This window comes from Octodon degus, unplaced genomic scaffold (genome assembly GCF_000260255.1).
Source record: "Octodon degus isolate 3935 unplaced genomic scaffold, OctDeg1.0 scaffold00050, whole genome shotgun sequence".
Classification (NCBI taxonomy): Eukaryota; Metazoa; Chordata; class Mammalia; order Rodentia; family Octodontidae; genus Octodon; species Octodon degus.
In genome coordinates this window covers 6,565,391-6,581,854 of record NW_004524626.1, presented here as the reverse complement: position 1 = coordinate 6,581,854, position 16,464 = coordinate 6,565,391, and the positions used below count along the sequence as shown (strand labels likewise).

Below are 16,464 nucleotides of genomic sequence, written 5' to 3'. Positions count from 1 at the left end.
TTTTTTTTTAAGCTTTCTTTTGCATATGTTTTATAAGCAACAAACTTTTTTGTATGAAAGTCTCGTGTCTCTTGCTGTTTCTAGAAGTGAGCGGTGCATTTCATGATCAACCAGATTATTAAAAGTGTTAAAAAGACCCAATGTCGACCTCAGGTCCCCCTACCCGACGCTTGGCACCCCAGGCGCTGTGCAGTCTCACCGCCGCATCCCCCCTCTTGCATGTTCTAAGATGGCCAAGCTTTGCCTTACTCGATTGTGTGCAGTGATGGGTGGGACTTGCCCTAGTGGGGTTCCTCTTCCCTTTCTCAGGAACAAGGTACCCTTGTCAAAGGTTCTGAGCCTCATACGAGGGAGGAAAGGTAACCCCTAAGGGTTCTCCAAAGCACCTGTCCCACCTGGTCAACCTCTCCCCAGGACACTGAGCCCACGTCCTGTGTTCCTACTTCGGTGTGACACTAGCACAAGCTGGGGATGTAGGTAAGTGGCACAGAACGCTTCCCCATCTGATCTGACCCTACATTGACAACCATGCTGGTGCTAACTGATGGCCAGAACCCATCAACCTCTATTCTGGGGATGGGGAGGAGGCACAGCACAGTTCTTATCCTCAAGGGCAGCAGGCTGCACGTCTCAGCTCACCACAGACATCCTCCTGCAGAACTAAAAATTGGGCTGCTCTGGAGGCTGAGGCAGGAGGAGCCTCACTGATAAGTGTGGCTATTGTTCTGGAGTCCAGTGTCCAAAACTCTTAGCAGTGGAAACAACCCTGCAGAAGGTGATGGGGAGACTGGCAGCTCCTGGGATGCTGTGTGGGGGTGAGATACTGAGAGCATAGTGGAGTTGCCAGCGGTGTTCGGTCCTCAGTTCCAGGGCTACAGAGCTCTCAATTGTCACTGCACTGTTGCTGGCCTCTTGGGTTCCTTGCCCCCATCACTAGCCCTCGCTGCCTGAATCTGGGTATGTCACTTTGTGTCTGAAGCCTCCCATGGCTCCCCATCACTGAGGCCATTAGCTCCACAATCTCAAGCAGTTTGCTCATGACTCCTCCAGGCCTCTGGTGAGCTGGGTGGCCGCAGGGCTATTGGAGACCTGTCTCTTGCTCTGCCAGGACCTGGGGCCTCCATTGTGAAGAAATCACAGCTGCCCACTCGGGTGCAAGACCTTACTGGCCATTTAAGACCCATGGTGCCCTGCTGTCAAGAGGGAGGAGATGGGACCCTCAAGAACAGTGTATCGGGCTGGGGAGATGATGCAGTAGAATAAGCGCTTGCCTAGCAAGCGCAAGGGCCTGAGTTCAATCCTCAGTTCCGAAAAAAAAAAAAAAAAATTATTTTTATTTATTTTGCAGAACTGGGGATTGAACTCAGGACTCTGTGCTTGCCAGGCAAGCGCTTACTCTACTGAGCTATCTCCTCGGCCCAGAGACAGATAGTGGACTACATCACCTTCTTAGGCAGAGCATAGCAGCTGGGTGCTGTGCCAGCTCCGCCCGCGGGGCACACTGAGAGCTACTGAGACTGGGTGTGGTGGTGCGGGCCTATAATCCCAGTGCTTGGGACACTGAAAACAAGAATAATCACTGAGTCTAATCTGTTTAGTGAGACCCTGTAGGCCCAGTACTAAAATACATTAAAAAAAAAAAAAAGTGTACCCTGTTCTTGCTTAACTCTGTCATGTCTAAAGTGATGCTGGTGACCAAAACTGGTGGCACACACCTGTCATTCCAGTACTTGGGTTGAGGCAGGAGCTTTGAAAGTTGGAGCCCAGCTTTTCTTTCCTCAGTGACTCAGCCACATAGAGGATAGGACATGATTGGCAGAAAGTAGTTTGCAAGTAGAAAAAATGATACTGGAAAAAAAAAAAAAGATACAGCGTTGCTGGGCATAGTGGCATACCCACCAGCATTTCAAAAAGTGGAATCAACAAGGTTGGGAGGCTTCAGGAGCTGATGGGGCCAGCTGGGGCCTGCAGCACTCACAGCCTGTCCCCATCTCTTTTCTCCAGATGACTTTTTCTTTCCCTTCTCCAGTCTCTGTGACAGCTTCTATAGCCTACTTTTAAAGTTTCCACCAATGGACTGACCCCAAAGTGCTAAAACTTCAGAACATCTGGAAAGATCTAGGGATACCATCCAGCCTAGTAGCAACCATCAGCCCTGGTATCCACACTGCCTTCTCTACATTTGGGCCTTGGCCAGGGACCAGGCAGGTGGACCCAGTAGGCCCTGGAGCACTGCAGAGGGAGCTGTTCAGGGCTGAACAGGCAAACCCACGGGGCTGTGCCTTACCACTACTTGTGATGCTGGCCCAGTCCTCTAGATAATGACCCCACTTCCCATCCTTTTATCCTCCATCCCCATGTTGGGGATTGAATTCAGGCCCTTTACACTGAGCTACATCCCAAACGTTAATTTTTAATTTTATGTATTTTTATTTATTTTTGAGACATGGTTTTGCTGTGCAGTTCAAACTGGCCTTGTACTTACCTTGTAGCCCAGACTGGCCTCACAGCAATCCTCCTGTCTCAGCCTCTGGAGTGCTGAGATGACAGGCATGTGCCACCACATGTGACTTGTAAATTCTGAGACAAGGTCTTGCTAAGTTGCTCAGGCTGGACTCTTATTTATGACCTTCCTGCCTCAGTCTGAGTACGGAGATGACAGGCGCTTGCCACTACACCCAGCCAGGCTGTGACTTTTCTATGCAGACTGTCTAGGTGCCTAGGCAGCTAATCAACTCAAGAGGGCTACCTGAGGAAGGTACACTGGATAGAATGAAAAGGCACATTGGTACACTGGCTGCTGGCCGTCTGGGAGCTCGTCCCTCTTCTTTCTGTGGTTTAAATATCTGCGTCCATGTTTAGGGCTATTTTCTCTTTTGGGGGTGGGGGTACTGGGAATCAAACTCAGGACCTCATGCTTGCCAGGCAGGTGCTGCGCCACTGAACTAAGTCCCCAGCCCCTCATTACTATTCTTTCATCCCACACCTGCTGTGCGTGAGTTGGGGCTGGGCGCTGGAGGTTTATGTACTAAGCTACCTGACAGGCTGTGGGGGTTGGAGGAGGCCTGGGCTGGAGGAGGAAGGCACGCTCAGCAGCGCTGCAGAAGGAAGCTGCAATTCCCGGGTACCTGTCCGGCGCGGGGCTCCCGTGAGACCTGACTCCCTCTGCTGCCGCCTGGAGGAATCGCCGGCTCACACTTAGGAAAATGTGCAAATTTCCGACCAAACGTTCAAAATGAGCAGACTGCAGGGGAGATAGCTCAGTGGAATAAGTGCTTGCCTGGCAAGTGCAAGGGCTTGAGTTCAATCCCCGGTTCCGCCTAAAAAAAAAAAAAAAGACTGGGACACTCCATTTGGCCAGAATTCCGCAGCGACTCTGTGACAAACCCCGACGCCACCACCCACAAGTAGGCTCAAATCCCAGCCTTCCCCTTCTGATTCTGGACAAGTCCTTTAACCATCAGCCCTCAGTTCTCTTCCTTCAAAGTAAATCGCATTAAGTGCTGGGATCACACGCGGCCGGCACCGCACCCAGCCAGGCTGCGACTTTTCCGTGCAGACTGTCTAGGTTCCTAGGGGCTAAACAACCCCGGAGGGCTGTCTGAAGGGGGTACACTGGATGGAAATGACTCCTGTACAAATTCACCGCTCAGTTCTTCTGGGACATCCTGAGTTAGCCACAGGCGGCTGCGCAGGCAGGTGGCACTCTGACACGTAGAGCCACAACCCTACGCGACACGTGTCCGGAATATCCGCCCACCAACGACGTAACTACTAACGTTTTCCTATCGTCCCCGGAAGTGACTGTAAATGACTTCCGGATCTGCGCGCGCAGGGTCCTTTGTACACATGCGCAGTGCGGCCGGCGTGCCAGGGTGACCTAGTTCCCTGACAGAGCTACGATGTTGACCAGGTTCCTGGGCCCGCGCTACCGGGAGCTAGCTAAGAACTGGTGAGGAAGCCGCCCGCAGTCCCAGCCCCAGTCCCAGTCCCGCTGTTTCGACCGCCGGTCCAAGGTCCCCTACTGTGCCCGGTGACGGAGGGGGAAACAAGCTCGTACTGGCCGACGCTCCGTTCCAGCGCCGGTGCTAGCGGACTCGCGGCTAGATCCAGCCTCCTCGGCCAGTGCCTCAGCCCCATGAGCCTCATCTCTACCTGGAGAACCCGGCAGTGCCCATCTGGATGGAAATCCTAGACGGCCCGGGCCCTTAGGGTCCCCGAAACTCTGAGCTCGACCCCAGCTTGAACCCTTTTTCACTTGATCTTAGCCAAAAGGCCGAAAAGCGATAGCTTGTATCTCCTTTTTTTTTTTTTTTTTCCTGTACCGGCGATTGAACTCAGGGCCTTGTGCTTGCCAGGCAAGCTACAGAGCCTTCTCCCTGGCCCCTTGCGCCCTTTTTTGTTTTCTTTGAGAGAAGGTCTTGCAGAGTTCAGGCTGACATAGAACATAAAGTCCTTGGGCCGGGGAGATGGCTCAATAGAATAAGTGCTTGCCTGGCAAGTGCGAGGTCCTGAGTTCAATCCCTGGTACCGGGAGGAAAAAAAAAAAAAATACAATTCTGCCTCAGCCTCCATGCGTACTGGGATTACAAGTGTGTGCCACTATACCTGGTTGATTTTTTTTTTTTTTTTTTTTTTTTTTTGAGACAGGGTCTCCCTATACAGGTCAGGTTGGCCTTGAGCTCACTTTGTAGCCCAGGCTGGTCTCAAGATCTCAATGGTCCTCCTGCTTCAGCCTCTTGAGTGCTGGGATTACAGGCATGTGCCACCACACCCAGCCACTCAAGGGCTTTTTAAATTTTGTCTTTTGAGATAGGGCCTTGCAGTGTAGGCCAGGCTGACATTGAACGCATTGTACAGCACAGCCTGGCCTCAAACTCTTGGCAGTCCTCCTGCCTCAGCCTCCCTAGTGCTGGGAGGACAGATGTGTGCCACCACCCCTGGCATCATATTATCTTTAACAAGGTGGATGAAAAACAGACAAGGTGGATGAAAGCGGTTCTGACATAGGAGCCAAGATCAGATTGATGGGACCCTCCTTGTAGTTGGTATGGAAGTGAGTGACCTCAGGGTCACCTACTGTTCACATAGTGTTCTAAGAATCCAGGGCTTATCCTGGAAGGGCAGTTATGGCTGGCCAGCAGTCTGGTTGGTGGCCTTTGGGTCAGGAATTCCCTGGTGACAGTAAGTCGGGGAGGGGCAAGCAGACCGCAGGGAAATACAGGCCAATTATTTAGTGGGTTCCATCCCCAGTTTTGTTTTGTTTTTTTTCCATCCCCAGTTCTTAAGCAGAACCCCCCCAAGAAAGATCAGGGTGGCAGGATCCAGTGACCTATTTGCCCAAAGCTTCCTGAAACTGGCAGCTTGAGGGGTCACCAGCCCTGTTACTTTTTCTTCTTTTTGGTACCAGGAACTGAACTCAGCACTTCCTGCTTCCCAGGGAGGCACTGTGCTGCTGAGCTACATCGCCAGTCTCCACCAGCCCTGTTTTTGTCCTGTACGTCCCTTGGCATTGCGCAGGGGCCAGGCCTCTGAGGTGAGGACAGCAGAAGATCCTGATCAGGGCTTGACTCTTGCTCTTCTTCTAGGACCCCGACAGCCACCATGTGGGGTGCTGTGGGTGCTGTGGGGCTGGTGTGGGCCACTGACTGGCGGCTGATCCTGGACTGGGTACCATACATCAGCGGCAAGTTTAAGAAGGATGATTAGCTACCCCTTTCAGACCCCTGCGGTAAGTCTCGACCTGGCTGAAAGCCCCTTGGCCCAGCCTGGTGGCATTAGTGGCCCAGTGGTTGTAGCTAGAGAGAGAAGAACAAGGGTCTACAAGATACCAGGGAGGCTCACCCTGAGGGTTCTGCACAGAGGCCGAGCTCAGAGCCGGCACCATAGTGCATACCTGGCATCCTAGTTCCTCAGGAGGCTGAGGCAGAAAGATCCCAAGTTGGAGCCTAGCTCAAGTCCTGCTTTATTTAGAGGGGGAAAAAAAAAGCGCTGTGGTTGTATTTTAGTGGTGATGGCTTGTGCAGCATGTGTGAAGTCCTAGATTCCATCCCAGGGAATGAGCAGGTGGTACATCTCCTGCTGTTGCCAGAGAGCTAGGTGGAGGAGTGGGGTGCGAGCTAGGTGGCCTGTGTGTTCTAGAGGCTAAGCTGTGCTTTCAGCCCTGTCAGGCAGGACCAGGATGACCATTTCACAGGTAGGTTGAGCTGACCCACGCCTGCTGGGCATTAGGTGACACCTCAGCTCAGCTGTGTTCCTCTACTACATGTGGCTGTGCTGCCCACTCAGCCTGTATCATGACTGCACACATGGCAGCCCTGAGTGGGCACCACTTCCACCCCCATGTCATAGACAGGGGTCTCAGCCCCTGTACCCTTCGTTGGAGACTGGGCTATATTCTGACTCCTGGGCATCCACCTCCTCCACCCCTGCGCCCCACAGCCAGTGTGCTTCCATATGGATGGAGTCCCTGGCCACTTGTGGAAGGACCCTCTGCTCACCCTGCCTTGTCCCTTCCCCAGGCGTCCAGCGGTGCCAGATCCTCCCAGCACAGCGTCCACTGCGTGCAGAGAGCCCTAAGGACAGACACGAAGGAAGCCCACGGCACAGCCTGGGAGTGTCTCTGCTGCTCAGCACTTGATATTGTAATGCTCCGAGCATTAAACTTCACTGTCAAACCTCCCCTGCCTGGACCTTGATTGTGACATTGCCTCAGTGCTCTTGACTACTGCCACCAGGACTCGAGTGATCCAGGGCTCCCTCCAGCTCCACAACTTTGCAAACCAGGAGAGTTTTCTAGTGACTGGTACAAGTTGCAAGTGTAAGATACTAACGGATCAGCCAGGTGTAGTGTGGCACACACCTGTCATCCTAGCACTCTGGGAGGCTGAAGCAGGGGGATCGAAAGTTCTACCGCAGCCTGGGCAAATTAGCAAGACTCTGTAAAAGAGAGCTGCGGAGGTAGCTCAGTACAAAGAGCCTGGGTCGCATGCACAGTGCCACATATGCAGAATGAGTGGAGGAGAGCTACACAGGGTGCTCACTGACTGCTGAGTAACAGCTGGCCTGCATCTGCAATGGTAGAGCAGGGAAAATGTTCATTGTCTCCCAGTTTCTGTGGGTCAGGGATTGGGAGGGAAGCAGCTGGGCGGTTTCAGCTGCAGGTCTCTCCTGAGGTTATGAGGAGAGGACAGGTACTGCTTGGTCTGGGCTGCAGGAGTCTGTCCCCTGTGGCTGTAGAAACAGCCTGAGCCTCAGGGAGGCGCTGACTTCCCCACTGAGGGACAAAGCTATGGTAGTTTTATGACCCAAGCTCAGAAATCTTATGATGTCATTTCCTTCCTATCTAAGTTCAGGTCACACTCAAAGGGAGGATAGCTGGGATCCCCCCTCCCCCCAGAGTTGGGGATGTAACACAGGGCCTCTTGCAAGTGCCACTCACTAAAGCACACACAGCCTTAGATATTTTGAAGTGTTGGTAGTGGAGCCCTGGGCTAGCCAGGAGCTCACCACTGAGTGCTGTACATGCCTGGCCCATTGGAGGGTTTTTGGTGGTATTGAGGATTGAACCTAGAGCCCTTGCACTGATCTGTACCCCCAAATTAAAAAAAAGAAAAGACAGCGGTCTCTTTCTAAGTCTCAATTGCTCAGGCTGGGTCTGAACCTGTAATCCTTTGGCCTCCGCCTCCCAGAGTGCCATACCACCACACCCAGCTTTGATTTTGTTTCTTTAGGATCTTGCTCTGTAGCTCAGGCTAGCCATGAACTCACAGTGATCATCCTGCTGCAGCCTCTCAGAATGTGGATTGCACTTATGGGTCACCATACCCAGATCTGGAGGTTGCTTTTCAGGGTCCACCTTTATGATCCAACACCTCATACGCATCAGGTTGTTTACTTTAGAACACTGACAAGTGCTGGTGAGGACACAGGAATAGGACCCCTTGTGCACGGCTGGTGGGAATGTTAAACAGTGGCCTAGCAGTGTTGCTGAAAGTGCCCTATAGGCCCAAAGCACATGATCTCAAGGTATTTGTCCATCTGTGTGTGCTGCATGTGTTACAGCAGCCCCAAAGTAGGAGCAACCCAAGTGTGTATTGAGTGGATAAGTAGAGTCCATCCATACAGTGGAATACTCAGCTAGATAAAGGCAGGGCATTCTGACACCTACCACAGCAGGACGGCCCTTGAGCCCATGCTGCCCAGGGAGCTGAGCCAGGCACACACATGCAGGTCCCACTCCAGGATGGCCCAGCGTGATCAGAGCCACACAGAAGGAGAAGAGCAGTGCTGGGCTGGGGAGGGGACAGGTCAGCGTGGGCATAGAAGGTCCTGGGGGTGGATGACGCAGACCATGGCGCGTGCTTAACGCCCCTGAACTGCAGTGACAAATCCCACAACTGAGCCGCTACTGTGCAGGACCCACAGCTTCCAGCAGGAAGGTCCTTGCTGCCAATTCCTGCACCTAGAGTCCTACCCAGTAAGCAGCTTGCTGTGTGGCCTCCAAACTCCACAAGAACCAGGGGAGCTACTGAGCCTAGCAGATGGCGTGGTCAAGGATCCCTCTCTTTAGCCACAGCCTGTGCAGCCAGGGCTGTCTCTTCCCTGCCAGTATTCCACTCAGTAACTGATAAACTGTTCTGTAAGGTATAAACCATCCCTTCTGTTCTGTTGCTCAAATTGTCCTATTTGGCCATTAGGAGCCCCTTCCAGTGGGCACCTGTTCCTAACTGAGGCATTCCTCCATCACCTTTAGAATTAATGTGAAAGTCACATAACAGCCAGGTGTGATTGTGCATGCCTGTCATCCAATACTCAGGGAGGAGAGGCAGGAGGATCACAAATTCAAGCCCAACTGAGTTGAGTAAAAGCCTTAGGTTTATTCTCCAGTCTCTCTCTCTCTCTCTCTCACACACACACACACACACACATTTCTCTTTCAGGCAGCAGGTGTGTGGATTCACTGCTCATCTTGCCAAATTTCAGCACTGAGTCTGTGCTGCCCCTTCCTGGCCTGTGGGTCCACAACACAGATGCTGTGTTCTCCCTCACCGGTGCTGGCCCCACTTGGCCCCATTCGGCTCACCCCACTTGGCATTTTGCCCTGGGCCTCTGGGCCTCTGACCAGCTACTGAGCATCTCCAGAGACAGCCTGAGGGGCCCACAGATTCCCCTTCTTCCCCTTAGGCAGAGAAAAGAACTCACCTGCCCAAAGTAGCAATGCCCTGGGTAAGTGTCTTCCCCCATCCCCTGCCTGTCATTCACCTGTCCAAGTTTCCTGCCCCGGCCTATCCACTTCCAGCTTAAGGTGTTCAGTGGTTGGGGGCAGCAGAACAGTGGCCCTCAAATGGTACTCAGAACCAGTGGATGCCACACCCTCTTTGGCCCAAAGGGCTTTGCAGTTAGGATTAAGGGCTTTGAGACAGGTGCTTATTCGGATTAGGGCTGAATAAGATATACGGATGGCCACTGGTTTAGACTGCACTCCAGCACCAGGCCCACAAACCAGAACAATATGGACTCAGGCTAACAGTTCCAGGGCACCATGCTGTGCAGCCAAGTTTATCTGATTTTCCAAGAAGGCTGGAGAAGGAGAGATAACAGCTGAATCACCAAAGGAGCCGGTTTTAGCTGGCTGAACCGGGAAATCCCCTCTGCTCTAACCAGTATGGGAAAAAGGAACTTTGAAATGACCATTGTTTCTGTTTTCTTGAACTTTCTTCTGTGTATAAGCGAGATTCTCTGCTCAACCTAAGGAACACTCTCTATCTTACAGAAGGAGGTGGTGCCCAGTTCTAAAACTGCTAGTAAAAACCAATTAAGATCTGCAAACCAAATGTGTTGTAATTTCGTCTTTTGCCCGTTAGAGGGTGCCCAATGTTGGCGCAGGGCGCCTTAAACTTGGGAACCACCAACATAGTGGAGCATGCCTGCCTATTATCCCAATACCCTGGGACCCTGAGGCAGGAGGATCTCAAGTTAAAGGGTCCAGCTTGGACAGCTTAGTTATTGAGACAACTTAGTAAAGACTTGTCTCAAGATTAAAAGACAAGCCGTCTCGGTACCCCCCACCCACATACCCCCCAAAAGACATGTGAAGTGTGGCATACGCGTGTAAGTCCTGCACTCTGGAGGCTGAGGCTTGAGGATAGATGGGAGTTCCAGGTCAACCTGGGCTACAAAGTGAGTTCGAGGGCATCCTGAACTGCATAGGGAGATTCCAAAAAAAGACAAAGAAAAAAAGAACACCAACCCTAATTGGAGGTTGGAGAATCTGCAGCAAAAGAAGGCAATCTGAGTTGGTTGTTGTTTTTCCTCCCACCCCCTTTTGTATTGAGGATTAAACCCAAGGCATTCACACTGAGGTACATTCCCAGACTTTTTTATATTTTTAAATTTTTGAAGCAAGCTTTCGCTAAATTGCCCACTCTAGGCTCGAATTTGGTAATCCTGCTTCAACCTCACAGCCCGCCGGGATGACAGGCGCAAGCCACGCCCGCACAGCTGGATTCCAGGATTCTTACCTATCAGCACAGTGCTTGCCTAACATGCGCAATCGCCTGGTTAGAGCTTCGGGGTCGTAATTAAAATAAAAATGTGTTGGGTGGGATTTTGGGCAGGTGTGCGATGGTCACAGCTGGGAATTTCGGAGCCCAGGGGGCTGGGATCCCAGAGGACCGGGCAACAGAGGTTTCGGCACTGGACTGGGACCTGAGGGCCCTGTGGAAGAAGGACCAGACTGGCATGTGGCGCAAAGACTCAACTCCAGGCGTACTAGCGGCAAGTACCACGGTCTCCGAGGGAACCCCCAGCCGGCGGGAGGAGACCTGGCAAGAGGCTAGGAGCGCCGTCGCAGCTGCTTAGCTGAGTGCACTGTGAAGGAGGAATAAGAAGCACGGGCCAGAGGAACCCGGCCCGGGCTGAACAGCGCGTGAAGCTCGGACAGCACTGAAGTTCCATAGCGCACGCGCGCCCCAGGCCGAGGGCCCCGCCCCTTTGGCACGCGTTGATTGGCGTTCCCGCCACTAGGACTGGATCTGTAGGCAGGCGGGGGCGGGGCTGGCGCCGCGGCTGCGCAGATGGGCCCCCGCGCGGGCGGGTGGGCGGAGCGGCCCCCCAAGCGGGGGCTGGCAAGCGCGGGGAGGGGGCCGAGAGGGCGACAAAGCCGGCGCGCGCCCGGCTGGGGGCGGAGGGCGGGGGTCCAAGGGCCGGAACAGCCGCGGTAAGTGGCGGTGGCGGAGGCAGCTGAAGCGGCGGCGGCAAGCGGGGGTCGCAGCGGCGGCGGCGGGCCCGGACTCGGGCCGAGGAGCCGGGCGCGATGGAGCGGAAGAGGTGGGAGTGCCCGGCGCTCCCGCAGGGCTGGGAGAGGGAAGAAGTGCCCAGAAGGTCGGGGCTGTCGGCCGGCCACAGGGATGTCTTTTACTATAGGTGAATGAGCGCGCCGGCCGCGCAGGGCCCCAACGGGTACCTCCCAGCGGCCTCTGCGGTGGCCGGGGCGCCCCTGCCCTGTGCTGCGGCCTGGGCCGTGCGTCGTGCGTGCGAGCGTGCGTGGTGCGTGCCTGCTCGGCGCGCGGCGGCCCAGTGCGCGTGCGCCACGCATGGCACGAGTCCACAAGTCTTGGGCTGGCTGCTGCGGAGGTCTTTGTCCCGGAGCGGGCTGGGCGAGGGGCGCTAGGCTGCGAACAGACGCTGCTGGGAGGCAGGGGTGGGGGCTGGGCTCTCCCTTTGATGTGCCAGTGGGGAACTTAGCGGGCTGTGGCGGTGCCCACGGCGGGTGGTCAAGCCGGCGCTTGGTGGGAGCAAGGTTCGCTGCTGGGGACGCTAGAGCGTGGACTTAAAATGTAAACACCTGGACACATCCAATTTGTGGGAATGAGCTCTCTGGGGCGGTTTTTTTGTTTTGTTTTTGTTTTTTTTTTCTGGGAACTGGGATTGAACTCGGGACCCTGCGCTTGCCGGGCAAGTGCTTATTCTACTGAGCTATCTCCCCAGCTCCGGGGGTGTATTTTTAATGGACGCCTCACTCTTGGGTACGTTTCAGCGGCTCTGACCCCTCGTTCGTCGCCTCCCTCTAGGCTAGAGACTAGAGATGACGGCTGTTGGAATCCCGTAAATACAAGCCTTTGCGTTTATGTCGCCGGTAGTCCGAGGCTTTCAGAGGCCCCTTGCCCCACATTGGAAAGTGGCTGGTCTTTGCTTGGGAAAACTGGCAGGGTGGAACAAAGAGTTGCCAGCTTTCTCCCTAGCCTAGACAGCCAGCCACCTGCTGTTTGTCTCCCCACCTCCATTTCAAAGACCCCCCCCCTTCGTTGCTAGCAGTGGAACCCCACTGAATACCCTCCCCAAGCCCGGAGGATACTTTGAATTCTGAGACAGCTTTCTGTCTTGGCTTTTATTGCTTCCGTGTGAGGAACCTGCTCAGTGCTAGGGGTGTAGCTGAGAGTGGGGGAAGAAGGCCAACGTTGGGGCTGCTCAACACTGTGGTCTTGGTTATTTATCGTCCCAGTTTGGGGAGATAAAGTGAAGGCGGCCTAGTTTTGAAGTGTGACTTGTCCAACAGGCTTAGGTTTTGGTTTCAAACAAGCCCAGGAGCAGCAAGGGGAGGTGGTGCTATTTGTCCCTGAAGCTGTTACCCATAGTTGACTGGGACCCTGTGGTGTCCAACATTGAATAGTGGGGCTGAAAGCACTGTTCCTTAGGGACATTCCCTTCACTGTCCTGTTTTCCTGTGACTTCCTCCCAGCTGTTAATAAGCTGAAAGCCTGTGGGCTTTGCCTTCCAGGCCAGAGTCTCTTCCTGAACCAGCTCCAGACTGGGTTCAGTCTCTTGTGGACACAGAAGCTTCACAGTTTCTTTCTGCCCCTTTGGTCCTTTGTAAGTGTTCTTGTTTTGTGTCTTTTGAGACAAGGTCTTGCTGTGTAGTTTAGGCTGGCCTTGAACTCACTGTGTATCCCAAGCTGGCCTTGAATTTGAGGTAATCTTCCTGCTTCAGCCTATAATGCTAGGATTACAAGCATGCACCCCAATGCCTGGCCTTTGTTAAATTAACAAATCTCTCTACAGTGCCTGCCAGCTGTAGGCACTGCTGGCATACTGGCCATGCAGTGATTATTGAGAGTGCCCCTTTGTGGGACAGCAGCTGTCTTCCTATGCATCAAGGGTGTGGGGGGGATGATAACAGTGTCTGACAGGAGATCTGGGAGCCCCCTTCTGGGGAGGTGACAGCAGAGTGGCAGGTGCTGTCCAGGCAGTGGCACATGCCTGTGCAGATATCCTGGAAAGCCTGAGAACCACTGCAGTCTAGGAGCAGAGCCCAGGCCCAGTTGGCCAGTGTCCTGAGATGTCATCTGCCCCTCATCCCTGCCTGCCTTAGAGGGTCTCAGGGCCTGTGGGGGATATGTACGGGGTTGGCAGTGGATGGAGAGAGGTACCTGCATGCAGCCCTCCACGTAGGAGGAGGAACTAACCAGTCCCAAACTATACTAGGGGTGCAAGCCTGGGGTTCCTTATCCAGGGCTTTGAATTTGGGGTGCCTGCACTCAGGCGGTGGGGGAAGAGCTCAGGCTATAGTACTCAGATTTTTCTGTACACATAGTTGTATTAAGTCTTTTTCATTCAATAAAATATGAGGGATGTCTTTTTGTGTCAATAAACCTTCATAACCTTTTTCAAAAATTAAGATATATATGCTATAACCTACAGTCCCAGCAGTTGGGGGCTGAGATAGGATGATGGCCACAAGTTCAAAGCCAGCCTGGGCTGTGTAATGAGTTCCAGCCAGGCTGGACTACATAGTAAAAACCTGTCTGAAAAAAACAAAAATGATATAATTAATGTTTCATAAATCACCATTTTATGTGGATAGTACAATGGTTTTTAGTACATTCATAACACTGTCTTTTTCAGAAGTCTCATCACTCCTAATGCCCCTGTTCCCATGACCCATGACTCCCTGTTCCCTTTGTTCCTTTTCCCTAGCCACCATTAAATTGTCTGGCAGTTCATGGTTTTTTGTTTGTTTGTTTTGAGACAGGTTCTTACTGTATAGTTCAGGCTGGGCTTGAACTATGTAGCCCAGGCTGGACTCATACTTGAAGCAATCCTGCCTCAGCCTCTGGAGTGATGGGATTATAGCTGTGTACTACCATGCCCAGCTGGCTTTTTTTTTTTTTTTTTTTTTGTATTTAGATTGGACCCGTAGTGATCCTTGTGTTTTTCAGCTTCCCAAGCCTCCCAAGCACTAGGATTACAGGCACGTGCCACCACACAGTCTCAATTGCCATCTCAGCAGGCCCTGGGGGGGGACCGGCACAACATGCCCGGGATGGAACCCTGGTCCCTGTGTCTCAGGTGCTTTAATCTGCTGAGCTATCTGGCTAGCCCCTAGCATTTTTTTTTTTTTTTAAGACATTTTTACTGGTACACGGTTCACTAACTTGAAGTATGCTGATCAGTGCATATTCTTGGGTTTTCAGGTGTATGAGTTATTGACAGATTCAGATTTATTTAATTTTTTGAGGCAGGGTCTTGCTGTATACCTCAGGCTGGCCTTGCTATATAACTCAGTGCGTAGCCTAGGCTGGCCTCACATTTGCAATGATCCTACCACCTCAGCCTCAGGAGTGTAGGAATGACAGGCATGTGCTACCATGCCCTGCCAAGATTCTGTTTTGGAATGTTCTTAACTCCATAAAGAAAACCTAGAGCCTTTTGTTTTTTGAGTTGCCCAGATGAGGCTTAAGATTGTGATCCCTGCTGCCTTAGCTTCCCAGAGTACTGGGATGACACAAAGTACCACCAAACCTGGTCACATTGGGCCCTTTTGATTTCTTATGTTCCCATCCCTAAGTATGTGTATGCGTCTTCCTGTCGACTGTGATGGGAGGGAAGCACTGGTGGCAAGTGTTTCACAGTGTCCCTCTTCGTGACCACATTTTAAGTCAAGTCAGAGCCTTGGGGTCTTTGCATCACCCTGATTGTGTGGGCTCAGTTTGCTTATTAGCTTATTTTTGGTTTGCTGGAGATTGAACCCAGCATCCTCACACTGAGTTTCTCCCCTAGCTGCTGCTCCTGCTTCTGCTGCTGCCTCTCCTTCCCCTTCTCCCTCTTCCTCTTCTTGTGCAGTCTATATATATAAAAGACTGTCCAGATACAGGGTCTTTTCTCTCAGGCCTGGTACTGAAATGTAAATTAAGTCACAACCCAGGTTTATGAACTATTGAGCAGACATCACATTGCTCCTGCCTCAGTCACTATGATACGTGAAAAAGTATCTTCCTGATCTACAGTACCACAGGCCTCAGTGGTACTGAGAAATATCCCTTAGGCTCCTTGCCATGCCCTAGAGCTGCTGCAAATCTTTCCTGTCATCTCCATTGGGCCAAAGTAGCCAAAGATTTCAAAGTCTTCAGCGATGCCCAGGTTCACAAGTACTTTCTGGTAGAGTCCTACCTGGCACTTGATTAAGTTGGCAGTAAAGGCCAAGCACTTCAGGCCATCATCCTGGGAGGCACCTGTGATTCGATTAATCCAAAGGGCCCTCAGTTTCCACTTCAGCCTGGGGCCCAGGTGCATTTCACTAAAGCCATGATGATGGCCCTGATGACCAACCAGTAGCAGTGGTTCTGCCCCCAAAAGTGCTGCACAAGCTTTGGCACCTCCTCAATCTGATAGAGGCTGGTGATGCGGTTTGGTAGCCAGTGACACCTGGTGAGGAAGACCATGGTGAGGTGTCTGCAGCTGCAACACGGGGTCAATGTCCCATCCCCAGTATTTTATTTTGAACAGGTTCTTGCTAAATTGCCCAAGCTACGCTGGAGCTAGAAATCCTGCCTCTGCCTTTCAAAGTGCTGGGATTACCTGTGTGCATTATTATACTTGGCTAATGGGCTAAGTTTTTATCATCAACTTAGAGCTTCAGGGAAGGCAGATGTTACAGAGTTCCAGCTGCCTTCAGAATCCTAGCTAGGCCATGTGGTCGTGCACGTCTGTGATCCTAGGTACAGTAAAAACTTGGATTGTGGAGTAGCTCGTTTTGCGAGTGTTTCCCAAGACACATTTTTAACAAACTTTAACTTGATAAATGACATTTTGCAATACAAGTGGTACCCAACATTAAGAGTCACATGACTACAGCTGAGCCCGTGATTCTCACTGCCTCCCTGCTGTGGCAGGCACGCGTGCTGCAGGCCTACAGGTGATCATCTGTGCTCAGTCTCAGGCCACAGGCCGCAGCGTTTAGCTGGAGTGATTTTTTGAGAATGTTGGAAGGTGCTCACATTAGCACAAGTGTCTTTTTTTTAATTACCTCAAAGTACCTATGAACAGTCCTTTGGTTTTTCACACAAGTAGTTTAGGAGCTCCATGTGGTGGCATACACATGTAATCCCAGTGCTGAGGAGGCTAAAGCAAGAAGATTGCTGTGAGTTCAAGGCCAGTCTGGAATACATAGCCAGACCTCAAAAA

The 16,464-nt window shown here is 52.4% G+C and overlaps 2 protein-coding genes and 1 pseudogene across 6 annotated transcripts in view; 2 read left to right on the top strand and 1 right to left on the bottom strand.

Moving 5' to 3' along the window:
- Window positions 1-3,842: 3,842 nt before the first annotated feature.
- Window positions 3,843-9,319, top strand: LOC101581800 (cytochrome b-c1 complex subunit 10). 2 transcript variants are annotated; one of them, XM_023717203.1, is made up of 3 exons: window positions 3,843-3,952; window positions 5,589-5,731; window positions 9,308-9,319. In XM_023717203.1, the coding sequence occupies exons 1-2, from the start codon at window positions 3,903-3,905 to the stop codon at window positions 5,707-5,709; spliced, it is 171 nt and encodes a 56-aa protein (XP_023572971.1). In that variant the 5' UTR covers window positions 3,843-3,902; the 3' UTR covers window positions 5,710-5,731; window positions 9,308-9,319. The 2 variants fall into 2 exon arrangements, with proteins under 2 accessions (XP_023572971.1, XP_004632741.1); XM_004632684.2 differs by lacking the exon at window positions 9,308-9,319 and adding an exon at window positions 6,522-6,682.
- A 1,815-nt stretch (window positions 9,320-11,134) lies between these two features.
- Window positions 11,135-16,464, top strand: part of Mbd3 (methyl-CpG binding domain protein 3) — a 12,160-nt gene continuing 6,830 nt past the window's right edge. For 2 of the 4 annotated variants that reach the window (XM_004632683.2, XM_023717002.1), the window contains exon 1: window positions 11,138-11,331. In XM_004632683.2, coding sequence (XP_004632740.1) covers window positions 11,318-11,331 — 14 coding nt within the window. In that variant the 5' untranslated portion in view covers window positions 11,138-11,317. Of the gene's footprint in view, window positions 11,428-16,464 lie in introns of all 4 variants that reach the window. The other 2 variants (XM_023717001.1, XM_012515111.2) reach the window with 2 other exon arrangements.
- Window positions 15,282-15,724, bottom strand: LOC111817146 (annotated as a pseudogene).